The sequence below is a fragment of the Entelurus aequoreus genome, linkage group LG12 (assembly GCF_033978785.1).
Source record: "Entelurus aequoreus isolate RoL-2023_Sb linkage group LG12, RoL_Eaeq_v1.1, whole genome shotgun sequence".
NCBI classification, from domain to species: Eukaryota; Metazoa; Chordata; class Actinopteri; order Syngnathiformes; family Syngnathidae; genus Entelurus; species Entelurus aequoreus.
The window spans coordinates 23,378,939-23,406,197 of NC_084742.1; the positions used below are offsets into that span (position 1 = coordinate 23,378,939).

At 40.5% G+C, this 27,259-nt stretch overlaps 1 protein-coding gene across 3 annotated transcripts in view; it reads left to right on the forward strand.

Annotated features, from left to right (window-relative positions):
• The first annotated feature begins 347 nt into the window (after positions 1 to 347).
• Positions 348 to 27,259, forward strand: part of rbpjb (recombination signal binding protein for immunoglobulin kappa J region b) — a 113,387-nt gene continuing 86,475 nt past the window's right edge. For 2 of the 3 annotated variants that reach the window (XM_062065260.1, XM_062065262.1), the window contains exon 1: positions 348 to 549. Coding sequence is in view for 2 of the 3 variants with exons in the window: in XM_062065262.1 (XP_061921246.1) it covers positions 530 to 549 (20 nt within the window). In the remaining variant the exon portion in view is untranslated. The remainder of the gene's footprint in view (positions 550 to 27,259) is intronic. The other variant, XM_062065259.1, reaches the window with a different exon arrangement.

A 27,259-nucleotide genomic window follows, 5' to 3' on the forward strand; every position in this document is an offset into this window, starting at 1 on the left:
GGCCGGTAAACACGTGGGAATAGTCTCCATCAACAAATTCACCGCTCCAAAGAAAGTCTCGCGAGAGTAAGTCCCTCCTTCTGTGCTGGCCATCTGTGAGAGTTTTCCAAGTCTCGCGTGATCTGTGAAGTTTCCCACGCCTGTTGTTGTGGCGTCTGCCCTTTTCTCTCTCTCTCTCTCTCTCTCTCTCTCTCTCTCTCTCTCTCTCTCTCTCTCTCTCTCTCTCTCTCTCTCTCTCTCTCTCTCTCTCTCTCTCTCTCTCTCTCTATCTCTCTCTCTCTCTCTCTCCCTCTCTCTCTCCCTCTCTCTCTCCCTCTCTCCCTCTCATGTCTCTCTCTCTCATGTCTCTCTCTCCCTCTGTGTCTGCTAGCCGCCTCCCCTGCCCGCCGTCTTCCTCACCCACCCCCTTTCTCCGTCTCCCTCGTCCCCGCACCTCCATTCGGCCTCGGTTGCCTCGACGGATTGCTGGGGCTGTGGGAAGAGGAAAGGATATCGCGAGTATTGGAGTTTTGGTGAGAGTTTGTGGAAGATGGCGCCTGTTGTGACAGGGTGAGTCTGAGATTCGGGGCTGCTTGTCGGGGGGCGCTGAGTTGCCTGACTGCAAGTCCGCATTTGCGTGCTCTTAGCCGGCTCTCTGCCCAGTCTTGGTGGTCACTTCACTAACCACACCAAGTCGTTTCTTTGTACTAATATATTTTTTTCCTTCCATTAAGCACTTACTCAATTTTGCTGCAATGTTTAGGCAGCTAGCTTAGCCGCACTTCACTGCGCTTCTTCTTCGGACCACGGCGAGCTGTTAGCATGCATGCTAGACAGCGATTCAGAGCTGAAACAAAATGCAACGCAATACTTTTTGAGGCGTTTTCCATGCGTCGCTACAACACTCCTGCGTTCCCGTTTCTCAAACGTGATTCCCAACCTCGCCGTGCACTTAGTTGCTGCCAAGACTTTGCTAGCTGTCCGATAATGGATGCCGGCTAGCAGTGCACTAGTGAAACACGTTGCTGCTTTCTCAACTTTGGGAGTTTTGTTTTTAAACCAAACCAAAACAAAACCATTTGACACAAGCAGAGTTTGATCTTCTTTGGTGCACAACTTGGTAATGACATGACAATAGTGCATTCGACCACACCACACAGCCTCTTAAAAACAATTTAAGGGTACCTCCACACTTGTCATTTTTGGTCCAGGGCTGCACGATTTTGAGAAAAAAAAGTATGATCTTTCTCTTCAAAAATGCCATTCGATTTGCATTTTGTACATAATATTGCACAAAACTGTGGGAACAACACGTTAAGTTAGACATCTTACTTTTAGACTGCCAGTCAACATATATTCTTGTCTAAAGATGCCACGGATTAGAACAATATGCAATAACTATGTCTCCTTACAGCACATCTCCCGGATACCTTTTAACAACTTTATGTTGTTTAAATATTTTATTCAGCTGGTAAAACATTTGCCATAAAAAGGAAAATCCTGTTGTTTGGGATTCATGAGGTCATTGGAAAATGTACACATCAAATACTGTACACAGTTCAATTGAGGGCTGACTTTATGTACATGATTAACTGAGAGCATTATTTGGTCCTGTGTGAGCACTAACCACACCAAAGTGACCTCCAAGTGTCTTTTATTTTAAATTTTTGGTGTAAACACACCTTGGGAGTGAACTCTTGTGATAATGTGACCACTGCTCGATAATAACGCAAATGTACAGTGTTTCTAAGGACAAACCCACACATGGTTAAATTTCTTTCTATGAAATTTCCAGTTTTTTTTTTTTATCACAGTTTATTACAATCTCACATTTTTCAAAGAGTTCATTAATACTCAGAGCTTGCTCTGTAATAGCCACCAGATAACACATCAGTGATACTTAAGTTGTTGCTTCTAAAGCTCTCATCTCAATGCAGTTCAATCAGGGAAAAAAAAAACAAGTTTTAAGCGATGTAATATATTTTTGAGTTGCAAGGTCTTTGCTTGATATACAGGAGTTCCCAGATTTAGGAATATGTTCATTACTACAGTGCTTTGCCCATGAAGCACTTATAGAACACAGCAATTAAAAGATTAGATGAAACAGTGTTGAAAATATGCAAATTATCACTGTTGATTTCCTTTTAGAAAACTACGTGTTGCTAAGTGGTAAATGGACTGTATTTATATTGCGCTTTACTATACCAGGAATGATACCCAATACACTTTTTAATACTCGTCACATTCACCCATTCACACACACATTCACACACGGATGCTCAAGGATACCATCTTTATTCTGAATGATGATTGCTGCATCCAAGCGGCTTGGACTGTGACAGTGTTAATTGGTGTTTTTCCCTTTTTCTGAGAATTTTTGGAAAGTCTGGTTTCACTTCTGTGGTGGTGGCGGCTTTCCTTTTCTCCAGCACACTGCTCTTCGAGAGTCTGCTTTACATTTTCGGAGACACGATGACTAAGTATTATTCCTCTGCGCGCATGTAAATAGTTCCCAAGCGAGTCTTATATTTACAAACCAAACCGCTTTGGTAGAAAGTAGGTTTTTAAGTAATCCATGAGTGTGTCATAACGTGAATCATCGTAAAACACCTGTGAATATACATATACCATATTTTTCAGACTATAAGGTGCCCTTATAACTCGGTGCAACTATTGTACGGAATAATTCTGTTTGTGCTTACCAACCTCAAAGCAATTTTATTTGGTACATGGTGTAGGCATAAGTGTGACCAGTAGATGGCAGTCACAGATGTGTGGACTGCACGGTGACGCTAGCAATAGGGATATGAAGTATCAAAATCTCACAGTACCATATTATCTCAGTACTAAGGCCATGGTGCAATATTATTGTGGTATATGGCCCCCCCCCAAAAAAGACTAATATATGCCATAGTGTGCACAATGAAGTGGCAGGAATGTTTAGGATAAACACATTTACTGTGATTGAACACTAACACAATGCTAAAATATTCTAATCATATTTATTTCTACAAACATGTATTTTTAGGTGCAAAGAATAGTGCAGGAACATCAACTGTTTCAAGAAAATATTGGAAAAAACTTACACTGGAGCGTTTTTAAAGTGGCAATGTAAACATACAGTGTAAAACAATAATGTCTTTCAACTTTTACGACAGTGGACATTTTTTAAATCAGTTTAGAGAATGGTGTTTCTCAAAAAAGTTAACTAACATTTTAATTTTTAAAAATGTACATACCTCACAAACTGATTTTTAGTTTTGCTGGCTTCACATATATTTTCTGGGTGACTGTTTATCGTGGCATCCTGTTTAGGCCAGGTTGTATGCTGCCTTCCACCTGACTCCAACTGGATAGGCTACAGCCCCCCGCCACCTCAAGAGAGACACACGGTAGAAAATGTATGAATGGGTTGAGGATGTGTTTAGTAGCTTTACAGTTTACTCATATTTCCGAGGGTGTACAGTTTTTTGGGATTTTTCCCTCAGTTTGGCTCTGTGTTGCCATGGCAACAAGATGAAAGTGGCACGCTTTGCAGAACGCAGGCTTTCTTACTTCCACCAAAGTGGTTACGTTTTCGCCAGGGTTTGTTTGTCTGTTAGTTGGCAATAATACTCAAATAATGATGGACAGGTATTTTCAGGAAATGTCTAAAAAAACATTCCTCTTATTTACTATGAGCACACTTCACTCCTGCTTACGCGTTGCACGCCCCCACATTGAGGTCTCCCGTGCTGTGCAGAGGATTCTGGGTGATGTAGTTTATTTTCAGACCCGGTCAACGCTAAACTGCCAGGTAATGCTACACTCACCAATTGGGATGTAATGGTATCAACATCTTACGGTACAATATTATCACGATATTAAGGCCACGGTACGATATTCTTAGACTTAGACTTAGACTTCCTTTTTGTTGTCATTCAAATTTGAACTTTACAGTACAGATAAGATATTGTGGTATATGTCCAAAACAAAAGACTCAAAAATGCCATAGTGTATAAAATAAAGTGGCAAGAAAGTTTAGGATAAACACACTTGTTGTAATTGAACACAAAAATAATGCTAAACTGCTTTAATCATATTTATTACTACAAATATGTATTTTTAAGTGCAAAGAATTGTGCAGGAACATCCACTGTTTCAAGCAAATATTAAACAAGACGTACAGTTGATTGTAAACATCCAGTTTAAAACAATATGTTCACTTTAGAGTTACTTTTACTTTCTGAGAAGCAATGTCAACCACAGTGGACATGTTTATAGCAGTTTGGAAAATGCTCTTTCTCAGGAATGTTAAATAACAATTTAACTTTTAATGATGTAAATACCTCACAAACTGATGTTTATCTTCGCTGTCTTCAAATTAATTTTCTGGGTGACAGTTTATGAGGTGGCGACTTGTCCAAGGTTTATGCTGCCTTCCGCTCGAGTGCAGATAGGCTCCAGCCCCCTTGCGACATTAGACAGTCAAGCGGTAGAAATGGATGGATGGATTGAGGATTTATCAAGTAGTTTTTCAGGATTTCCCGCAATGTCAAGTTTTTTTTGGGTGATTTTACTTTGTGCGCGACAGGCTGGATTTGTCACCTTGGAAACGCTCGAGACAAAAGTGCAGCGCTTTGCAGAACGCAGACTTTCTTACCTCCGCCAAATAGGTTAAGTTATCACCATGGTTTGTTTGTGTGTTTGTTAGTAACATAAATGAAATAGTTTTGGTTAGATTTTGATTACATTTTTTTCAGGAAATGTCCTAAAAAAACAATTCCTCTCATCTTCTACAAAAACACTCACTTCCTGCTAATGGCGTTCCACACCCGCACCTTGTCCTCCCCACGCTGCGCAGAGGATTCTGGGAGATGTAGTTCATTTCCAGACCCGGCCAACGCTAACGCATCAGACTAAAACTTTGATGCCATCACACGTTATGGTATAATTGTGAAGACTTTGAAACCAAAATACTGCGGTATCTATAATACTGTTACAGCCCTAGCTAGCTAGCAAGCAAGCCCAAAACGTTGATGTTTCATTCAGAATATACAACATTACACCAGTGTTTCCCATAAACTGCCAAGATACCTGTGGCGGTGGGGGCGTGACTATGGGCGTGGTCATTATGACATCATCGAGTAATTTGCATAATTTACTACAATGATATAATTTTCTCTAAAAAGGCTCAAAAAATGTATACTTACTAATTAATAATAACAGTTTTGTTTTAAACATCCATCCATCCATCCATTTTACAATATAATTACAACACTTTATGTACATATTTATATACAGATTTGAACAATAAGTTATTCACTGAAATATATTTATTAATTGTGGTTCTTACAAAAATTATATCTTATAAAATATAAAAGCTAAAATGTCTCTTAAAGCTCTGCCCCTTTAATTAGTGCATACTAAATAATTTAACTTTAGCCTACTACTACAACCATATTATTTACCAGCAACATAAAGTGAAACAGAGGCAGAGGTGTCCTGCCACAGTCAGTAACAAATAAACAGAAAACAGTAGTGGTCAAATACAAATAAGGCAACAAGAGAAGTATCCTACACTTCTCTTTTGTAAAGTAAATCTGAACAACCTATATGGGCATCTACATCAACTATATGATTTGCCTGAGAAGCTGGACAGCAATAAAAAAAAAAAAATTAAAAAAAAATAATAATAATTTTTTTTATTTATTTGTGGCGGACGTAATTCTTTCGTGGCGGGCCGCCACAAATAAATGAATGTGTGGGAAACACTGTACACACAGCGCTCAAAAATCTTTCATTAATATTCAGTGCAGCTTTGGTAGGCTACGTAGCCTTCACCCCGCTCAGTGTTTCCCACACATTCATTTATTTGTGGCGGCCCGCCACGAAAGAATTACATCCGCCACAAATAAAATACAATTTAAAACATTTTTTTTTTTGTCCTGTCCAGCTTCTCAGGCAAATCATATAGTATAGAACATACAGTACATTTGCAAGTCTTGATGAAGATGTGTGTGTTTGTAGTTGACGATATGTATGTATGTATGTGTGTGTGTGTGTGTTTGTTTGGGGTTTAGCAGCAGACCTGAAGTGCCATCTATCCATTTTCTACCGCTTATTCCCTTCAGGGTCGCGGGGGGCGCTGTAGCCTATCTCAGCTACATTTGGGCGGAAGGCGGGATACACCCAGGACAAGTCGCCACCTCATCGCAGGGCCAACACAGATAGACAGACAACATTCACACTCACATTCAGACCTGAAGTGATTTCAGTTAAAGGGGGGAGGGTGCAGAGGGCTGCGGGCAGCATGTTTGAGGGCACAGGGGTCAGCTCTGGGTGGTGGGCCACCTGTCCAGAAGATATCTGTGGCTGGCTGTGTAAGTGGACAAGAACAAGCAGATTGCTGAAGTGTTGTTTGCTCATTTTTGTTCGCCTCTTAAGCACTTTGTCTTTATAAGTTTCTGGTTTACGTGTCTCTTGGGTAAGAAAACAAGTGCAGTGTTTTCCCTAAGTTTAAAGCCTCGAGGCGGGGAGTGGGGCAATCGCTTCTTCACAGTTACATGTCCCAAACTTTCATAATAGAAAGCAATAGAAAGACTCAAATAATCCGCAAATCAAAATATATACACGCATGACATTTAATTACTGCAATCGTTCCTTCACACACAATACAGAGAGCAGTTGTGAAATTGTAAAGAACTATTTAGAGACAAAAATGACATGCCACTGTTTACCAATATAAAGCTACATAGTTTTAGTAAAATGACAATGTATTGATGTGTTATATGTGAAAGGGTATCCTTTAATTGCATCTATTGAGAGCTAGCATTACCAAAAGCTTCTTGGGGTGCCCCCTAGCTTCACTATAAGTAGGGTAGGGGTAACTCTTCATTGCTGTTTGCTGTATACAAAAATAAACACCTAACTTCTCTCCATAGTTGTTTGTAGATAGGAGTCCATAAGACACAGAAAATAAAATTGTGTGTCACTTGTTTACATTGTGGCGAATAATTGAATATCGATGACAAAATATACATTATGTGCATTTGTGTAGGTGGATGATTTCTGAGCCTTTGTAACATATACCATATATATGCAGTATACCTACTACTCAGTGTGGCTGAGTGTAACATAATAAATACAAGCTTCACTATTCAACTCCGATAATCTCAAATCACTTATTTCAACACTACTCTGCCTTTTGCCGTGGCCTCGAGGGGACGGGATTCCATTTAGCTCAACCACCCTTTTCACCAGACTGCCAAAAAGAAAGCAAAAAGAATAACGGCAGCCTGAAAGCTGCTGTAACGATACTAGCGAGTCCAAACTGTGAGCTGCCATATTTGTTTGCATGAACGTGCGCTTTGGGCTTTTTGGCTGTGCTGATTGTGAACGTCGGTGCTTCGCATACGCGGAGCGTCGCAAGCCCCCTGACACAAGGGCAGTTTTGTTTGTTCCTGTGTGTGTACATCAATTCCCTGAAGGTCCTCTACTCTTCCCTGCTTCCCTTTTCATGAAAGAAGAGGTTGAGAGAGCAGCAGATGTCCAAGCGCTGACCTTTATGGTGGCACAGGCTGTGGCCTGACTTAAAAGACTTGCCCACTTAGCGCACCTCCCTCCCTCCCCCAATTGCCACCCTGCTGCAGCCAAAGCAGTAGCCCATTGTCCACTCAATTAAAGAGTATGGTTTGGTTTGATATGCTATTATTTTGTTGTCAATAGTTATAAATGGGGCCAAAATAACCACACTAAAACACATTTTGCTACCATGCTGTTGGGTCACATCCCAAAGTAGGCCGTTAGCTGTCGGGTGTAACAGGACACAGTCACCAGACAAATCATCTTCATGCAGGAAGATGAATTGAATTGATATGAATAAATCAATGATATGGTGTTGCACTATAGCTCATGCAGCCCGTGCACTGACTGGACAAGTCCTCAGTAAATGGGCCCGTACCCTGATATCTTGAAGGGATTTATTCTTTTCCATACAGTAGTCTTGTTTTGGAGGTTCACAAACATCCCTTTTTCCTGAAAGCTGATAGTTCGGACTCAAATATGGATTTAATTCAATTACTTTTTTCCAGCAGAACCACAGAACACCCAGGATAATAGAAGAGCAGCTTTATGTCACTAAATAATATTATTAGCACATTTTTTAATATTTGAATTACAGTGGAACCTCAGTTTAAGAATTTAATTGGTTCTTGAACATGGTTAAAAATCGAAAAGTTTGTATCGTGAAGCATATTTCCCCATAAGAAACAACATAAAGATGAATAATCGGTTCTAGCGTGTGGACAAAAGTCCTTATAGTTCTATTCTTTAGTAAAAGAATGCTCACTTTGAAAACACTATGATGTGTGTATATATTAGGGGTGTAACGATTCGTTCTAACGATTCAAATCGATATTTGTGATTGCCAATACGATTCAGGGACGATAATATTTTCTTAGAACGACAGGATCCGAAACGAGTCATTGAGTTAAAATAGATTCAATAACTTTTTAGCCAAAAAAATCCAACAACAACCTGAGTCACTGTCAAATAAATACTGGATATTGGAAGCTGCAGGTGAAGTTTCCTATATTCCTGGTATTTCTCTGTAAGGAAATTATGCATAAATTAATTATGGGTACAAAAAAGCAGGAAAACTATAATTAATGCCGAATGCATTCTTATCTAATTTGAAACAAAAGCAATCAACACTTTATTTTGAATTAACAAGAGGAAACGTTTTCTGCTGACATTCTCAACATTCAAGCAATTTTCAATAAACTATAGTAACTAACATTTCAACAATAGATTTACCTGCAAAATAAAGTTTCCCGACCCAGCTATACAGTATCTGTTCTCCGCTCTGGCGTCGCCAGTGACGGACAGTGTCCCAGGTATGCGGATGCATGTTTGTCTCTTCATCCCTGTTTATGGTGTTTTTTGCATCCTAATTTCCATAGCCTCCATCATCCATCCATCCATCTTCTTGGATGCCAGTAGTGTTGTGTGTCTTCATGTTGTTGTGTTCCGGAAGTCGGTGCGTCGCCTAACTTGCCCCGCTGCCAATTTTGGTGTAGCAGTCGTGTCTTTTGTAGCTTAAAGTTGTGTTGCGGCTTTAAAGGGGAACTGCACTTTTTTGGAATGTTGACTATCGTTCACAATCATTATGAAAGACATGACAACGAATTGATTTTCTTGCATTCTAAATATGAAATAAATGCGATCAAAAGTTTGCTTACAATGGAGCCTATGGAAGCCGTTCCTCTTTATATTATTGTGTCCTGGGTTTTCCCCGTGGCATCCTGCCGGTCGGACGTGCCCTAAACACCTCCCTAGGGAGGCATTCGGGTGGCATTGTGACCAGATGCCCAAACCACCTCATCTGGCTTCTCTCGATGTGGATGAGCAGTGGCTGACAGAGATTCTCACCCTATATCTAAGGGAGAGCCCTGTCACCCGGCGGAGGAAACTCATTTCAGCCACTTGTACCCGTGATCTTGTCCTTTCGGTCATAACACAAAGCTCATGACCAAAGGTGAGGATAGGGAACGTAGATCGACCGGTAAATTGAGAGCTTTGCCCTCCGGCTCAGCTCCATCTTTACCACAACTGAACGAAACAGCGTCCGCATTACTGAAGACGCCGCACCGATCCGCCTGTCGATCTCATGATCCGTTCTTCTCTCACTCGTGAAAAAGACTCAGAGGTACTTGAACTCCCCCACTTGGGGCAAGATATTTTCTCCAACACGGAGATGGCACTCCACCCTTTTCTGAACGAGAACCATGGACTCGGACTCGGACGTGCTGATTTTAATCCCAGTCGCTTCACACTCTGCTGCAAACCAATCCAGTGAGAGCTGAAAATCCTGGTCAGATGAAGCCATCTGGACCACATCATCTGCGGACCAAGTTCTGACACTGATCATACAGGGAGGGGACCGCCACAATCAGACAGTCCGATATTCTCATACTCTCTGAGCACTACCCACAGGACTTCCCGGGGGACACGGTCAAATTCTTCTCCAAGTCCACAAAGCTCATGTAGACTTGTTGGACAAACTCCCATGCACCCTCAAAGACCCTTCCGAGAGTATAGAGCTGGTCCACAGTTCCACGACCAGAACGAAAACCACACTGTTCCTCCTGAATCCGAGGTTCGACTATCCGGCGTAGCCTCCTTTTCCAGTACACCTGAATAGACCCTACCGGGAAGGCTGAGGTATGCGATCCCACGATAGTTGGAACACACCCTCCGGTTCCCTTTCTTAAAGAGAGGAACCACCACCCTGATCTGCCAATCCAGAGGTACCGCCCCCAATGTCCACGCAATGTTGCAGAGTCTTGTCAACCAAGACAGTCCTGCAGCAACCAGTGTCTCAAGGCACTCGATGCTGCGGATCTCATCCACCCCCGGGGCCTTGCCACCGAGGAGCTTTTTAACTACCTCGGCAACCTCAACCTGAGAAATAGAAGAGCCCACCACAGATTTCCCAGGCACTGCTTCAAGGAGGTCTTCAAAGTATTCTCTCCATCGATCCACAACATCCGCAGTGGAGGTCAGCAGAACACCATCATCGCCATACACGGTGTTGACAGTGCAGTTGACATGGCGGATGGTGGTCCAGAATCGCTTGGAAGCCGTCCAGAAGTCGTTTTCCATGGCTTCCTCGAACTCCTCCCATGTCCGAGTTTTTGGCTCCGCAATCGCTGAAGCAGCACACCGATTGGCCTGTCGGTACCTGTCCGCTGCCTTTGGAGTCCCATGAGCCAAAAGGACCCGGCCGTATTGGCATGTGTTGCAATGTTAAGATTTCATCATTGATATATAAACTATCAGACTACGTGGTTGGTAGTAGTGGGTTTCAGTAGGCCTTTAAGAACTTTTTGAAACACATCAACGAACCCTTCAAGGTGATTGCTGTCACAGAAACATGGATTGATGATAAAAAAGGAATAGATTTGGATCTGGAAGGATATGAACTAAACTACATCAACAGAACCAACAAAAATGGAGGAGGAGTAGCTGTGTACGTGATGAAGAACCTGAACTACAAAGTGAACAGGAAGTGAACAAAAAGTTTTAGCAACTGTTATGTATAGAAAAGGGGTAGGATTAAATAAGCTCTGCTTCTTCCTACTCATTTTCGAACATGTTGAAAAGAGAAACTGGAAATTGTGATGTATCATGTTGTATGCTTGCATGTTCGAAATAAACTCAAACTCAAACTCAAAAGGTACACTATTGTGGTAAAATAAGAGTTAAAGGTAAAATAACGGAATCGTTAAAAAAATGAATAGAATTTGGGGAGAAATAAAACAGCATTTAGAAAAAAAAATAAAGCAGCTTCCATAGGGCCTGAGATAGGACGGCACAATCTGATGTAAATCTGTCAGTGTCAGGTTTGATAGAGGCCCAAGTTCTTTTTGTGTTGTTGTTGGCCGAGGCGCTGGAGTACACAGGAGACCGAGTGCTAACAAGGAGCAAATGTCACTGGCGCTGGATAGCTCCATGCTGACGCTTGGTTTGGAGTGTCTTAGCGTCTTTCTTACATTAATTGTCCTCTTCCAAAAGAGTTTCCTCTTTTGCTGTTTTGTAGTCTCTTTGCCAAGGGATGGTGGCTTTTGTGTCAGCAGTTTTTGACCCTGCTGTCATTCCACATTCAGGATTTTTCATTCAGAAAACATGAAGGGCCTTTGCCTCTATGACCATTCTTTCCTGTCATTTAGCTTTTCTTCCGGAAAGCACATTAACTGTGAAACTATAACTATACTGTGATGCTGTGTTTATCAGCAATGTTGTCCTTCACTAGCTTCCTAAGTGTCAGTTAAATATTTTGATTGTGAATGAACTTGAGGTTAAACATATTGATAGATTTAGATCAGGGGTCTCAAATTCAATTTACCTGGGGGCCACTGGATGCAGAAACTGGGTGAGGCTGGGCCGCAAGAAAAAGATTTCTTAAAAAAAATCTAACATGCACTTTTTAATGAATTCACCTTCTTTGAATGGTTTTCCCGCCCTACCAACCATCTCACTCACCATGTAGCTAGCTTTGACTGCTGCATCGCTCTTTTCGCTTGCTTTCTTGACGAAATCTTGTTGCCTCTGTAGACTGGTTTTAAAATTTTCAACCCGGTTCACTCTCTCATCTCCCTGGTATTTTGCATACTCCTCAGCATGTCTAGTTGTATTATGACGTTTCAAATTGTATTGCTTGTGCACCGCAACTTTCTCTGTATCAACTACAGAAAAGAGCTATAAGGATTATTCATATAGTAGATTACTTAGAACACACTAACATATTATTTATTAATTTGGGTTTATTGAAATTACAGGAGCTAGTAAAGTTACAGACATTATGTGTCATGTTTAAGGCTAAAAGTAAAACATTACCAGCAAATTTACAAAAAATGTTTGTCATCACTTCTGAGAATACAGAACATAGAAGAAAAGGTCATTTCCAACATCAGTATTCAAGGACAACTTTAAAACAAATGTGCATATCAGTGGTGGGGGTTAAACTATGGAATTCTCTTTACAATGAGATAGGAGATTGTAAAAATATATTCCAAATGAAAAAATATATAAAGGCAGAACAATAATATATAGACAGCCAAAGGTGTTTACATTTTGCTTTATATTTATTATTTTACTTATTTTTTGCCTGGTTTTGTATTTGTTTTGTATCATCCCGTGAGGTGTATATATACACTTCTTGTGTTTTTTTGTGTGTTTTTTTGTTTGTTTTCGTTATATTTGGATGTAATTGTTGGTTTATATGATATCATTAAAGGCCTACTGAAACCCACTACTACCGACCACGCAGTCTAAAAGTTTATATATCAATGATGAAATCTTAACATTGCAAGACATGCGAATACGGCCGGGTTAACTTATAAATTGCAATTGTAAATTTCCCGCCACACTTCCGGTTGAAAACGTCTAGATATGATGACGTATGCGCGTGACGGAATCAGTTGATGCGGAAGTATTGGTACCCCATTGAATACAATACAAAAAAGCTCTGTTTTCATTTCAAAATTCCACAGTATTCTGGACATCTGTGTTGGTGAATCTTTTGCAATTTGTTTAATGAACAATGGAGACTGCAAAGAAGAAAGTTGTAGGTGGGATCGGTGTATTAGCGGCGGACTACAGCAACACAACCATGAAGACAGAGATGGATAGCAGACGCGTTAGCCGCCGAACTCACCTTAACTTCCTCCGTCTCGCCGACCGCATCTGTGATGGGGTGAAGTCCTTCGTCGCACCATCGATCGCTGGAACGCAGGTGAGCACGGGTGTTGATGAGCAGATGAGGGCTGGCTGGCGTAGGTGGATAGCTAATGTTTTTAGCATAGCTCTGTGCGGTCCGGTTGCTAAGTTAGCTTCAATGGCGTCGTTAGCAACAGCATTGTTAACCTTCGCCAGGCTGGAAAGCAGTAACCGTGTATTTACATGTCCCTGGTTTAATAGTATTGTTGATCTTCTGTCTTTGAGTCAGGGATTTATTTATTTTGTTTCTATATGCAGTTAAGCACGATGCTATCACATTATCTCCATAGCTAAAGTGTTTTGTCGATGTATTGTCGTGGAGATAAAAGTCACTGTGAATGTCCATTTCGCGTTCTCGACTCTCATTTTCAAGAGGATATAGTATCCGAGGTGGTTTAAAACACAAATCCGTGATCCACAATAGAAAAAGGAGATAGTGTGGAATCCAATGAGCCAGCTTGTACCTAAGTTACGGTCAGAGCGAAAAAAGATATGTCTTGCACTGCATCTAGTCCTTCACTCTAACGTTCCTCATCCACAAATCTTTCATCCTCGCTCAATTTAATGGGGTAATCGTCGCTTTCTCGGTCCGAATCTCTCTCGCTGCTGGTGTAAACAATAGGAAAATATGAGCAGTCCTTCCCCCGGTGTCGTCACGCTACTTCCGGTAGGGGCAAGGCTTTTTTTTATCAGATACCAAAAGTAGCGATCTTTATCGTCGTTGTTCTCTACTAAATCCTTTCAGCAAAAATATGGCAATATCGCGAAATGATCAAGTATGACACATAGAATGGATCTGCTATCCCCGTTTAAATAAAAACAATTCATTTCAGTTGGCCTTTAAGTAAGGAGATAAATAAAACTGAAATGAAATGAAATGAAATAAGACACGTCGGGGTGCCCCTGTGCTGAACAAAGAAATATTGCATCAAAAATCATCTCTGTCTGGAGCCAACGGGGGGGGAGTTTGTCTCGGCGTGGAGTATACATTTACGGTAACACAATTAGCCCCGAACAGGCTAACATCACGACTGACGTGTTACACGTCTGATTCGCCCAGCGACTCTCTGTCGGAGTATCAGCGCTGGGGTCCAGTGCACCACACTTTTGTATTGTCGCTCGGTCCTTCGGCGGAGTGCTTTGGAATATCTGATAGTATATATCTGTATCATGAATCCATTTAAGTGGACCCCGACTTAAACAAGTTGAAAAACTTATTTGGGTGTTACCATTTAGTGGTCAATTGTACGGAATATGTACTTCACTGTGCAACCTACTACTACTAATAAAAGTCTCAATCAAAGCGCTCGTCATCCCCGCCCGGACTGTTTACAACGGGGGCGGGCGAGCGAGGGAGGCAGGGAGGGAGGGAGGAAGAGCGTGTGTGGGTGTCGTGGAAAAGCGGCAAATTGTTTCTCTGCTTGCAGTGACGTCAATGCATACTTGCCAACCTTGAGACCTCCGAATTCTGGAGAAGGGGGGGGGGGGGGGGGTGTTGAGGTGTGTGTTTTTGTAGCCCGGAAAAGTTAGGGCTGCAAAGGATTCTGGGTATTTGTTCTGTTGTGTTTAGGTGCGGATGTTCTCCCGAAATATGTTTGTCATTGTTGTTTGGTGTGGGTTCACAGTGTGGCACATATTTGTAACAGTGTTATTAATAAATAAATAAAATAAAATATGACCACCCTCAGTGTGACATGTATGGCTGTTCCTCAAGTATGTCTTGCAATAACTTGTGTGTGTCTGCAGAAGCCTCATATAACATGTGTCTGGGCTGGCACGCTGCTAGTATGGAGAAAAAGATGATGCGGTGACAGTTTCTAGAGGACACTAAAGGCAGTGCCATCACGGCATGCCCTCGATATTGTCGAGAGCCTCATACCACACCATGATTGGTAGATTCCGTCAGCTCCGCACACAACGCTGTTAAGCGCCATTCATTTAAAACTCGCGGGCCGCACTAACATCAAACTATCATATTAAGGTGGGGGCCGCACAATAACGTCTCGCGGGCTGCAATTGGCGGCCCGCGGGCCGCATGTTTAAAACCCCTGATTTAGATGAACAAGAAGATCATAATTGTCATATGTACAAGTTACAGCTTATGTACAGCAAAAGTTTGTTTCTTAGGCCTGGGCGGTATATATCATTTTTATCGATATTTTCAAGTTTTTTTTTGTTGCAGACAATTAAGAAAAAAATGTTTTTCTCCTCTTGCTGCCGCATGTTTTTTCCCCCAGGAGCTTCCGTAGCTTTCGCCTTCTGCCTTATTTCCTTAGCTGAGATTCACACACCTAGGTAAACATGGCTAATGCTAACGCTAACAAGAGCAAGACATTTGTTCCAAAGAAAAGAAACGTATTCTCAGTAGTTTAGATTTGCGGCAGCAGGCGTAAAAGAAATGACTGCACACAGCAAAGTTTGTTTAAAAGAGGCAGCAGCACAACAAACTCCTTCCTGCATCTGAAACCGAAGCCTTTAGTCGAGTGCGGGGAAATGCAACTCTTTACAAAGTGAACAAGACCGCAACAACAATTAAAAGCAGCTTACTGTAGTGGAATCATTTACGCAATGTTTGTATGATACTATGTATGATCAGAAAGAAGCACTGTTGAGAACAATCACTCAAGCGGTCGCTCTGCACACCACCAAGATGTATGAATGAAAAAGCCTTTGTTTATCCACTTACTGAAACTATGAGGTGGCGACTTGTCCAGGGTGTACCCCGCCTTCCGCCCAATTGTAGCTGAGATAGGCTCCAGCGCCCCCCGTGACCCCGAAGGGAATAAGCGGTAGAAAATGGATAGATGGATGGATGAAACTATTAAGGCTGCAGCTAACGATTATTTTTCTATCGATTAATCTATAGATTATTTTTTCGATTAATCGGTTAATCTATAGATTATTTTTTCCGATTAATCTATAGATTATTTTTCCTTTTACCGATTATTTTTTTATTCAAAATGAAGATGAAAAAATAAATGTAGGCCCGTTTTTTCAAAAGGCATGGCTTTTATTTACAAAAAAAAAGAAGTATGGCCACTCAGTCAACATTGACAACAACATGACTAAATATTCTGTAACAATGTAAACATTTAAAACTTTTAACATTCAACAAAATTAAAAGTAGCTTATTTGCTTTTTAATGTGCAAATATAAAAGTCAACATCCAGTGCAAATCTTAATATTCTGCAATAGTATAAGCCTTTCAAAAGTAAAAGTATTGCTTATTTTGATTTAAAATGTGCAAAAATAAAGATAAACATCCAATACAAAAAAGTGCAAAACGAAATATTCTGTAACAACAGTGTAAACATTTCAACTAAAGTGAAAGTATTGCTTATTTGCTAAAATGTGCAAAAATAAAGATAAACATCCAATACAAAAAAGTGCCAATCTAAATATTCTGGAGTACTGTAAACATTAAGTATTGCTTTTAAAATGTGCAAAATAAACATCCAGTCCAACACAGTACACAATAACCAATTCTACTCATTCCAGTGAGTGACTAACAGTTGTAATGAAGAAAGGTTAGCATGTCTACATGCTTTGGTTCTTTTCTTGTTTACAATATTCCCAGCAGCTGAAAATAGGCGCTCAGAAGGGGACGATGTGGCTGGAACTGAGAGCTAATTAGCCTTCACCTCAAGCCAGGATTGCGAGTGAGCTGAGCTGCTGTTTAAGTTTCTAGAAGGTCAACGGGCTCATAGTGATGTTACTAGTAGTTGACTGGGAGGTGTTTATTATCATTTGGGGAGAGTCCGCTGCCTGATGCTCACCTGCTAAACACCTATCTGCTCGACGCTGAAGCGCTGACTACATGCGCTCTGAATACGCACTGCTGATTGGCTGATAATGCTTCGTGTGTACCAATCAGATGGTTGTGTGGGTGGGACAATGCTGCGTGTGTACCAATCAGATGGTTGTGTGGGTGGGACAATGCTGCGTGTGTACCAATCAGATGGTTGTGTGGGTGGGACAATGCTGCGTGCTGAGACAGAGGCAGAAGGAGCAAAGCAGCTTGTTAAGACTTTAGCAGCTAAAGTTAGCTTTAGCTTAGAAACTCGTTCGGTACACCCCCGTACCGAACCAAAAGCCCCGTACCGAAACGGTTCAATACAAAACACGTACCGTTACACCCCTAGCAGATACAAATGACACATTCATGTTTTTGTGTAATGATGACAACGTATGCTCGCGCGGACGATTGACTAGTTGATGGTTTTCTTTTCAAATGTTCGTCCATAGCCGTTGTGCTGCTATGATAGGCCATTTCCGCTCGACACAGTGTGCATACAACAACATTATTAGGCCGTTTATTGAAATACTCCCACACTTTTGACCACTTTTGGCATGCTTTTCCCCCCTCGCTCGCACCGCTCGCATCGTCTTCTTTGATCGTCTGCTTTGCGCTTCGCCATGACGGTAGTGTGACGTCATTATGCGACGCGTCGACGCACAAAAACGGCGTCGACGTATTTACGTAACCGATGACGTCGACTACGTCGACGCGTCGTTTCAGCCTTAGAAACTATAGTCTTTTCAATGTTTTACTTGATAAATTATCAGCATACAATGTATAATACCATTTTTTTAGTTACAGAAGTATTTTATTCAAGACAGAAGTTTTACGTTTGCACTTTTTTCATCTAAATGTTGGAGATTATTTATTTGCATCCAATTTGCACTGCTACATTTTTGTTTACATAATTAATTGATTCAAGACAGGAGTAGTGGCTCAGAGAGGAAGCTTTTAATTTAGTTCTTTAAATATTAATCCATAATAAGTAAAATTTTTATCTGGTCTAAAATTATTCAAATTAGAATAAGATGCAGTGTGTGCAGTGTCATTTGAAACTATTTGTTTTTGAGCAAATAAAATAAAAAGTTGTTTTGAATTATCTCTATCATTTGTATTCCATGGTTTCTTTAAAAAGTAGGGAAAAAATCATAAAAAAATGGAAAATCAAGCTTTTTGTGGGAAAAAAAATCAGGTTTTTTTTTGAAGCCTTATCACATCGTCGCTGGATTTGATACATCCATTCTTGAGGAGCAGTGGGCAGCCATTTTGTAGTGCCCGGGTACCGTATCTGGCTCGTCATGGTTCTCGGTCGATGAAGCTTTCCCGTGTGAGCAATCCAGAGGGCAAAGTGTCCTGCTTAGGGCACAAGAGCAGCGACTGGGATAGATGAAGCAGGATTTGAACCGGCAAATTTCTGTTTACTGGACAACCCACTAACTCCTGAGTTTTTTTTTGTAGAGTGGTGAATGAAATGTGAATGAAGTCTTCTAGACTTTAATGGCTTGCTGTTATAAAGTGATAAATATATCCGTATGACCAATTGATAGTGAATCTACTCGGCACATACTCACCACCCAGGTACAACAAAACTCTTCTGCCACGACACACTGGAAAAAATACCTCCTATAGGAAGAACTGTCCAAATAGACACAGGATCTCTCGTGTTGGGAAAGCCCCAACCAAGTTCACCTCCCACAGCGGGAAGTAACTGCCACTATCACCATATTAGATAAGGAAGGAGTGGAAAGCAACAAGCGAGCTTGTTTTTTGTTTTGTTATTGTAAATCCTTGATGTCATCAGTGTATTTTGGATTTCTCCCCTCATCTACGGTCTTGAAATTAAGTTAAAAAAAATGTGCATGCTAGTTGAATTTGTTCCATCATGAACTCGTAACTAAATACTAAAATCGCAACAATAATTTCCACCATTGAAAGGAATTGAAATGTCATTATCTGTTCTGGCCCCCCAAAAAGCACCACAATTTTGACATGTAACATGCTGCTCTTAAGAATAACAATAAACGTATCGATAACTAAGGATGGGTATCGAAAAATGGTTCTTGTTGATAACCGGCTCCCAGGGTTTTGATTCCTGGGAATCATTTGACAGTTTTGTTGACAATTCCCTTATCGTTACCTTTAGCTTTGGCCACGCATGACGTCACCATGCACAGCGCCAATCAGCTGCACAAACTTTATAATTAATAATGAGAAAAGAAAACAATGTGGTACCTTGCAATACTTACAAAGTGAATATTGCACCAAATTGAGAAAATACCATCAGAAACATTAGCAGACACAGCTTGTGATAACTGTGAATGAATGACGCATTTTCGATCCCCTCTGAGACGAAAGTGAATCACCACCACCACCAGCAGCGGCTGCAAAATCAGCACTTCGTCTAATGATAAAACTGCAGATAACTAACAAACTAACACTGTCTTTTAGGGGTGTGGAAAATAATCGATTCGAATTCTAATCGCGATTCTCACGTTGTGCGATTCAGAATCGATTCTCATTTTTTATTTTTTTTTATTTTTAAAAAAAAAATACTTTTTTTTTTTTTAATTAATCAATCCAACAAAGCAGTACACAGCAATACCATAACAATGCAATCCAATTCCAAAACCAAACCCGACCCAGCAACACTCAGAACTGCAATAAACAGAGCAATTGTGAGAGACACAAACACGACACAGAACAAACCAAAAGTAGTGAAACAAAAATGAATATTATCAACAACAGTATCAATATTAGTTATAATTTCAACATAGCAGTGATTAAAAATCCCTCTGACATTATCATTAGACATTTATAAAAATAAAAAATAAAAGAACAATAGTGTCACAGTGGCTTACACTTGCATCGCATCTCATAAGCTTGACAACACACTGTGTCCAATATTTTCACAAAGATAAAATAAGTCATATTTTTGGTTCATTTAATAGTTAAAACAAATTTACATTATTGCAATCAGTTGATAAAACATTGTCTTTTACAATTATAAAAGCTTTTTACAAAAATCTACTACTCTGCTTGCATGTCAGCACACTGGGGTAGATCCTGCTGAAATCCTATGTATTGAATGAATAGAGAATCGTTTTGAATCGGGAAAAAAATCGTTTTGAATCGAGAATCATGTTGAATTGAAAAAAAAAAATCAATTTTGAATCGAATCGTGACCCCAAGAATCGATATTGAATCGAATCGTGGGACACCGAAATATTCACAGCCCTACTGTCTATCATGTTAAAATATGCTATTATTAACTGTAAAAGTGAAATGAATGTTTCTCATGCATCACATGACGAGATGGTGTTTGGCCGGCAGTTTGCACGCCATTCCTCAGAGGTGTTCTCCACATCCGAACACCGTGATTAGTCAGAAATATTGCGTATGCTTTCTAAAAAGCAGATATGCATAATTTTCTGTAAAATAAATAAAATAAAAATCTTTCGGTTTTATCTTTTTGTCTGGTGTCAGAGTTTGGAGTCCCTGTACACCCGGCAGGTACAGCGGATTGCCAACTCAATTACAGCAGAAATCTCCCACCCTTTTAATGGTGAGTTCCAGCTCCTCCCGTCTGGTCAGAGGCCTCGGGTCCCAAGATGCAGAACATCTCGGTATAGAGCAGCCTTCCCAGCAACTTGAGGGTTCCAGGTTTGATTCCGGCATCCGCCATCCTAGTCACAGCCTTTGTGACCTTGGGCAAAAGTGGCGCTCACATGAATGAATGTTTGGTGGTGGTTGGAGGTAGGGCTGAGCAACACGGCAAAAAAATTATCCTGATATCTCGATTTTTATTTTATTGAAGGCGGATTGTACCGAGTACCGTTGCATCCCTACTGTTTACTAGTAGGGTTGGGTATCGTTTGAATTCGAACGATTCCGATTCCGATTCCTGATGATTCTCGGTTCCGATTCTTTTAAGAGGCAGGGTCAAAAAAAAAGTTTTGGATATTTTAAATGAGCTAGCTAACCTACATACAGTCTTTCTGAATGAACTAGTCTGACATTCTCCATCAATTTTAATTCTATTAACTTTTTATGAACTTTACTATAAATTCCTCACAGGGCTGTTTTCAACTAGAATATAAATATCAAATCTATGAACTTGAATATAAATATTATAAATACATTTTCACAGGGGTACACTTTCCCCAAGAGAGCTTTATTTTTGAAAACACATTTACACATAAGTGTATGATGCTGCAGGAAACCTCATGAAAACACATTTACACACACAAGTGTATGATGCTGCAGGTACTTAAACATGTTACCGTGCTCCCACTGATGGGCTAACCTGGTGCAGAAAAGCAAATAAACAATAAGAAACAACTTGCAAAACCCAGTCCAGATTAGCAGCAGGTTCAGTATAAAATCAGAGACAGTTCTTGTTTAGGAAAATGACCATATCCGCCTTCTCAGGCAGGATGCGTTAGCGTTCTGGACAGATAGTGTCTCCTGCTGTGGAAAATACACGTTCGCTGGGTGTGGAAGAAGCTTGAAGGCATAAATAGGAGAAAGCGAGATCTGACAGCAGGAGGAGGACGGTCGGCGCAGCGCGTCGAAGACGGGACATGCATATATTTGTACTTCATGAACTCGGAGGTGCTTCATCATGTTCGACGTGCACCCTCCTAAGCACGAAACAGTCCTGTCGCACGTGTTATATTTCGCCGATATTTCATTTTTTTAACTAAAATAAAGCCACACTTTCTACCGCCGATGCCCGCTATCCATGCTTGACTGACTCGCTCGGCTACATAGGCTCGGCTATGCTAACACTTCCGGCGGTGGGCGCTTCTTCGGTGGTGTTCAGCGGCTTCTTCTTCCGGTCGGCGGACTTATCCTTTTTTTCCGGTCGGCGGACTGGGTATCGAAACTAGGAATCGAAATTTAAACTTTTGAACGATTCCGGGAGAATCGGAAAGTTAGTCCCAGTTCCAATCGATACTCGATACCCAACCCTATTTACTAGTGCAGTATCTTGTAACAGACATTTTCCTCATGTTTGATCAAGGTAATATATGCTAACAGCTGACAACTGTCATTTTGTATATATATCAGATTGTGTTTACTAGAGGTGCAACGCTACAGGTAACCCATGCTACGATCCGTACCTCAGTTTTAGACCACAGTTTTGGTTCTTTCAGTACAATTTGTGGGGTTAAAGAGAACAACTTTTTTTCCTCTCAAAGTTCTTTTGTTATTTTGCTTGTCATCACAAACTCTTATTCTGCAGTAAACAAAGTGTCAATATTGGTGTACTAAATACTGTAAGACTTTTATTTCAAGTTAACTTTTACTAAACAACACTTTCAAATAGTAAATGTGTTTTATTATTTGATTACTTGTACAAATCAGTGCTTCTCACCAGCGGTTTGGCAAACGGTGCTCCGATTGTGGAGTTTTTTCAAAACTCAAATACAGTAGCTTATATTTTATGAAAGTACATTAAAGTAGGACTGGGCGATATGGCAAAAACAATGATCACGATTAATTTTTTCATGTCATCCGATCTCAATTAATATTAAAAATGTTTTATTCATTATTAAAATGGATTATCCCTTGCAGGATTATACAGAGTACTGGATCCCTACTGTTTACTATTGTAGTATCTTGTGACAAATATTTCCACAATGTTTGATCAAGGTAATATATGCTAACAACTGACAACTATCATTTTGTTCATATCTAAGATTGTGCTTACTCGAGGTGCAACGATACAGGGCACCCACGCTCCGGTCCGTAACTGGTTTTAGGTCCACGGTTTTGCTTTTTTTGGTACGTTTTGTGGGGTAAAGTTTTTTGCCTTTCAAGGTTTTGTTTTTTTGCTTGTTATCACAAACATTATGTAGTAAACAAAGTATAATAGGTGTAGTGAATACTATAAGACTTTTGTTTCATATTAACATTTACTAAACAACCCTTTCAAATGGTAAATTATTACTTGTATTATTTCATTACTTGCATACATCAGTGCTTCTCACCAGTGCTTTGGCCAACAACCAGCGGTGACCCAGATTGTGGAGTTTTGAAAACCCCAATTCTGTATCTTATATTGAATGAAAATACATTAAAGTGCAGTTTGATTTAAAGTACTGTAAAATAATATATACCAACACATAAAACAAGTTTAATAATTATTTCAGGAACAAAATGTTTTTCTATCCACAAACAAAAAGAACACAAAGTGTTTGTCCGCAGATTATTTTTTAGAACATGTTATATCAGAGGAGTGCAATCTTTGCAGATACATAAACAAAAAGTATGTTTAAAAAATATTTTTATATAAAAATGCTTTTTCTGATTAAATTAGTGGGTGTGTTGATTCTCCCAGTCGGACGTGCCTGCATGTCCTCATCCAGGGCAGGATAACTGGTGCGCTACAGCAGATAGTGAAACTAAAGCGTGTCACTAATTCGTTCGGATTGTTCCGTGCAGGATTATACCAATCATCGTTGCTTCTCTACTGTTTACTACTGTGGTAACTTCTAACAGACCTATCCGTCATGTTTGATCGAGGAAATATGCTAGCAGCTAATCACCGTGATTGAACTCAAATTAATCACGATCAACGTTCGCGATCATATAATCGCCAAACCTACATTAACGTGCAGTTCGAATTTGAGTTACTGTAAAATAATGCTGCTGCGGGCACAATTTGTTTTGTTTTTAACCCCTTCTTAACCCTGAACTAGGGCTGGGCGATGTATCGATATATTCGATATATCGCGGGTTTGTCTCTGTGCGATATAGAAAATGACTATATTGTGATATTTGAGTATACGTTCTCACGCAGTTGTTTTTAGCTGCGGGGCATTAAACTGCATGCGTTTCTCACTCTTTCCTGTCTCTCCTTCTCACAGAGACTTTAAAACAAGCGCACCTTCTTACATACGTCACATACTGTCACGTGAGCAACGTCACACACTCCCGCGAAGCAGACAGGTAGCGACATGGTAATGTTAGCTGTGATGCTAGCAGCTAACGGTGTGGTTTGAGTAGTAATACGAGAGATAGAAGCTGCGAATCTGGTAACAAATGAAGGAATAACTAATTCCCAAGAGAAACAGCACGGGGTCCATCGTCTGACGGTGGTTTGGCTTCAAGCGGGAATATGTCTTTACATGTCAACATCTCCGTTCGGTGCCACACCAACTAAATGCCGAAGCAACTATTTCCACATCAACACCGTAGGACATATACTATTTGATATGCAGCTCATTTTTATGTGACACTTATTGAAATATCTTGTGTGTCATCATGCACAAAAGTGCACTTATAGCTTCTTTTAAAATGTCTCTGACAATCTCGCACTTTCTGTTTTGGAAATGACATGAATGTTTGTGCCACTGCTTAATAACTGTTTAATAAATACAGTTTTTCTAAATTGACTTAGTTGTGATTTCCCTCTCTGCATGAAAGTTTAAAATGAGCATATATGAATGCAGTATGAACAAGAATGTTTTAATGTAGACACATAGAATCATCATACTGCTGTGAATATATGTATCAAGTGTTCATTCAAGGCTAAGGCAAAATATCGAGATATATATCGTGTATCGCGATATGGCCTAAAAATATCGAGATATTAATAAAAGGCCATATCGCCCAGCCCTACCCTGAACGTACATTGAAAATACACGCAACCCTAACTCAAAATGCCGGACATTTGAGGCATTTAAGAAACTCTGGCATGACAGCTCCGCAAAAGAGGACATGTCCGGTGAAAAGAGGACGTATGGTCAGTCTATCGTAACCCGTTAGCTGCTAGCATGCCGTGTGTTGTGCCTCGGTGTGCATTGTTTACACAACGTGGGTTACGCTACTTAATATGTCAGTGTGGAAACTCATTCGGTACACCTCCGAACCGAACCGGAACCCCCGTACCGAAACTGTTCGGTACAAATACACGTATCGTTACACCCCTAATATATAAATATATATATATATATATATATATATATATATATATATATATATATATATATATATATATATATATATATATATATATATATATATATATATAGTATATAATCACTAGGCGGTCGTCACTAAATAACATTCTTATTACTAGAAGCTATCATAGTGCAGATTGCAGTACGGACCATGCCCTTGTGAGCGCCAAAGTGCGCCTTCAGCCCCGTAAAATTCATCGCTCCAAAGCAAAGAGTCGTGCCTGCATTGACACATCAAAGATGTCAATTTCATGCAAGGTGGATGATTATGTATCAACCCTGGACCAAGCTCTTCAAAACCTGCCGGAGCATAATGCTACAGCAAAATGGAACGCCATTAAAGAAGCAATTTACAATACAGCTATTTCTACTTTTGGGAAGAGGGAAAGAACTAGTCACGACTGGTTTAATGCCTATCTACCAATCATGGAACCAGCAATTGAGGCCAAACGCAAAGCATTTTTGGCATACAAGAGATGTCCAAATGCTCAGTCACTTGCAACACTCAAGAGTACTCGTTGTTCCACACAGCGCATTGCCAGACAGTGTGCAAACAACTATTGGCAGCAGCTCTGCGAAGATATCCAGATGAGTGCTGAATCTGGTAACATCTGTGGCATGTACAATGGTATAAAGAAAGCAGTAGGACCTGTTATAAAACGGACTACTCCAATTAAATCTCGGATAGGGGAGAAGATTACCAATCGAGAAGAACAGATGGTCAGATGGGTGGAGCACTACTCAGAACTATACAGCCGTGAAACAACTATCTCTGATGCTGCTCTAAATTATACGAAGGAGCTACCAATCATGAATGAACTTGACGAAGTGCCTACAATGGTAGAGCTTGAAAAAGCTATTGATTCACTTCCATCTGACAAAGCACCAGGTAACGATAACATTCCACCTGAAGCTATCAAGCAAGGGAAGCCTGCCCTGCTTAAACCGCTGTAGGAATTACTGTGTCTTTGCTGGGAGGAAGAAGGAGTACCTCAGGACATGCGTGATGACACTATTGTGTCACTTTATAAAATAAAGGGGACCGCAGCGACTGTAATAGCTATAGAGGAATTTCTCTCTTGAACATCGTTGGAAAGGTTTATGCACGCATAATCCTAAACAGGCTACAGATACTTGCAGATCGTATCTATCCTGAATCCCAATGTGGTTTCAGGGATGGAAGATCGACGACCGACATGATATTTTCAGTCAGGCAGATTCAAGAGAAGAGTAGAGAACAAGGTCAACCTCTTTACATGATGTTCATAGATCTAACTAAGGCTTTCGATCTTGTCAGCAGGAAGGGCCTGTTCAAGCTACTACAAAAGATTGGATGTCCTCCAAAACTACTCAGCATGTTGATCTCTTTCCATTCCAACATGAAGGGAACAGTCTTGTATGATGGATCCTGTTCGGACTCCTTCTCTATCAACAGTGGTGTTAAGCAGGGCTGCGTCTTAGCACCAACTTTTTTTGGAATATTCTTCTCTATACTCCTGTCCTACGCTTTTGACACATCCATTGAGGGTGTCTATCTACACACACGGTCTGACGGCAAATTGTTCAATCTGGCAAGATTACGTGCGAAAACCAAAAGGAGGTCAGTGTTAATCCGAGAGATGCTTTTTGCAGACGATGCTGCTCTTGTTACCAACACCAAAGAAGCCTTACAACATCTAAGTGACTGTTTTGCGAATGCTTGTGAACAGTTTGGACTTATATTTAGCCTGCAGAAAACCAATGTCAGTGTTCAAGGTGCTGCAAATCCTGCTATCAAGATGAATGGTGTCACTTTAGAAGTAGTAGATCATTTTATATACCTAGGCTCGACAATCAGCAATAAACTCTCGCTTGATGTTGAACTTGACAGGAGGCTTGGAAAGGCAAATACCATCATGGCTAAACTAGCAAAGCGAGTATGGGAAAACAACGCTCTTACTCAACATACAAAGATCCGAGTTTATCAGGCCTGCATTCTCAGCACTTTACTCTACGGAAGCGAGACCTGGACTACTTACATGAGACAAGAGCGTCGACCTAACGCTTTTCACATGCGGTGCATCAAACATATCCTTGGTATTAGTTGGCAGGACCATATTCCACACAGTGTCATTCTTCAGCGGGCTAATATCCATAGCATGAACTCTCTTCTTAGCCAGCGCCGTCTTCGATGGCTGGGACATGTTCGGCGGATGGAGAACGGACGGCTTCCCAAGGACATTATGTATGGACAACTGGCTGCTGGTTCCAGACA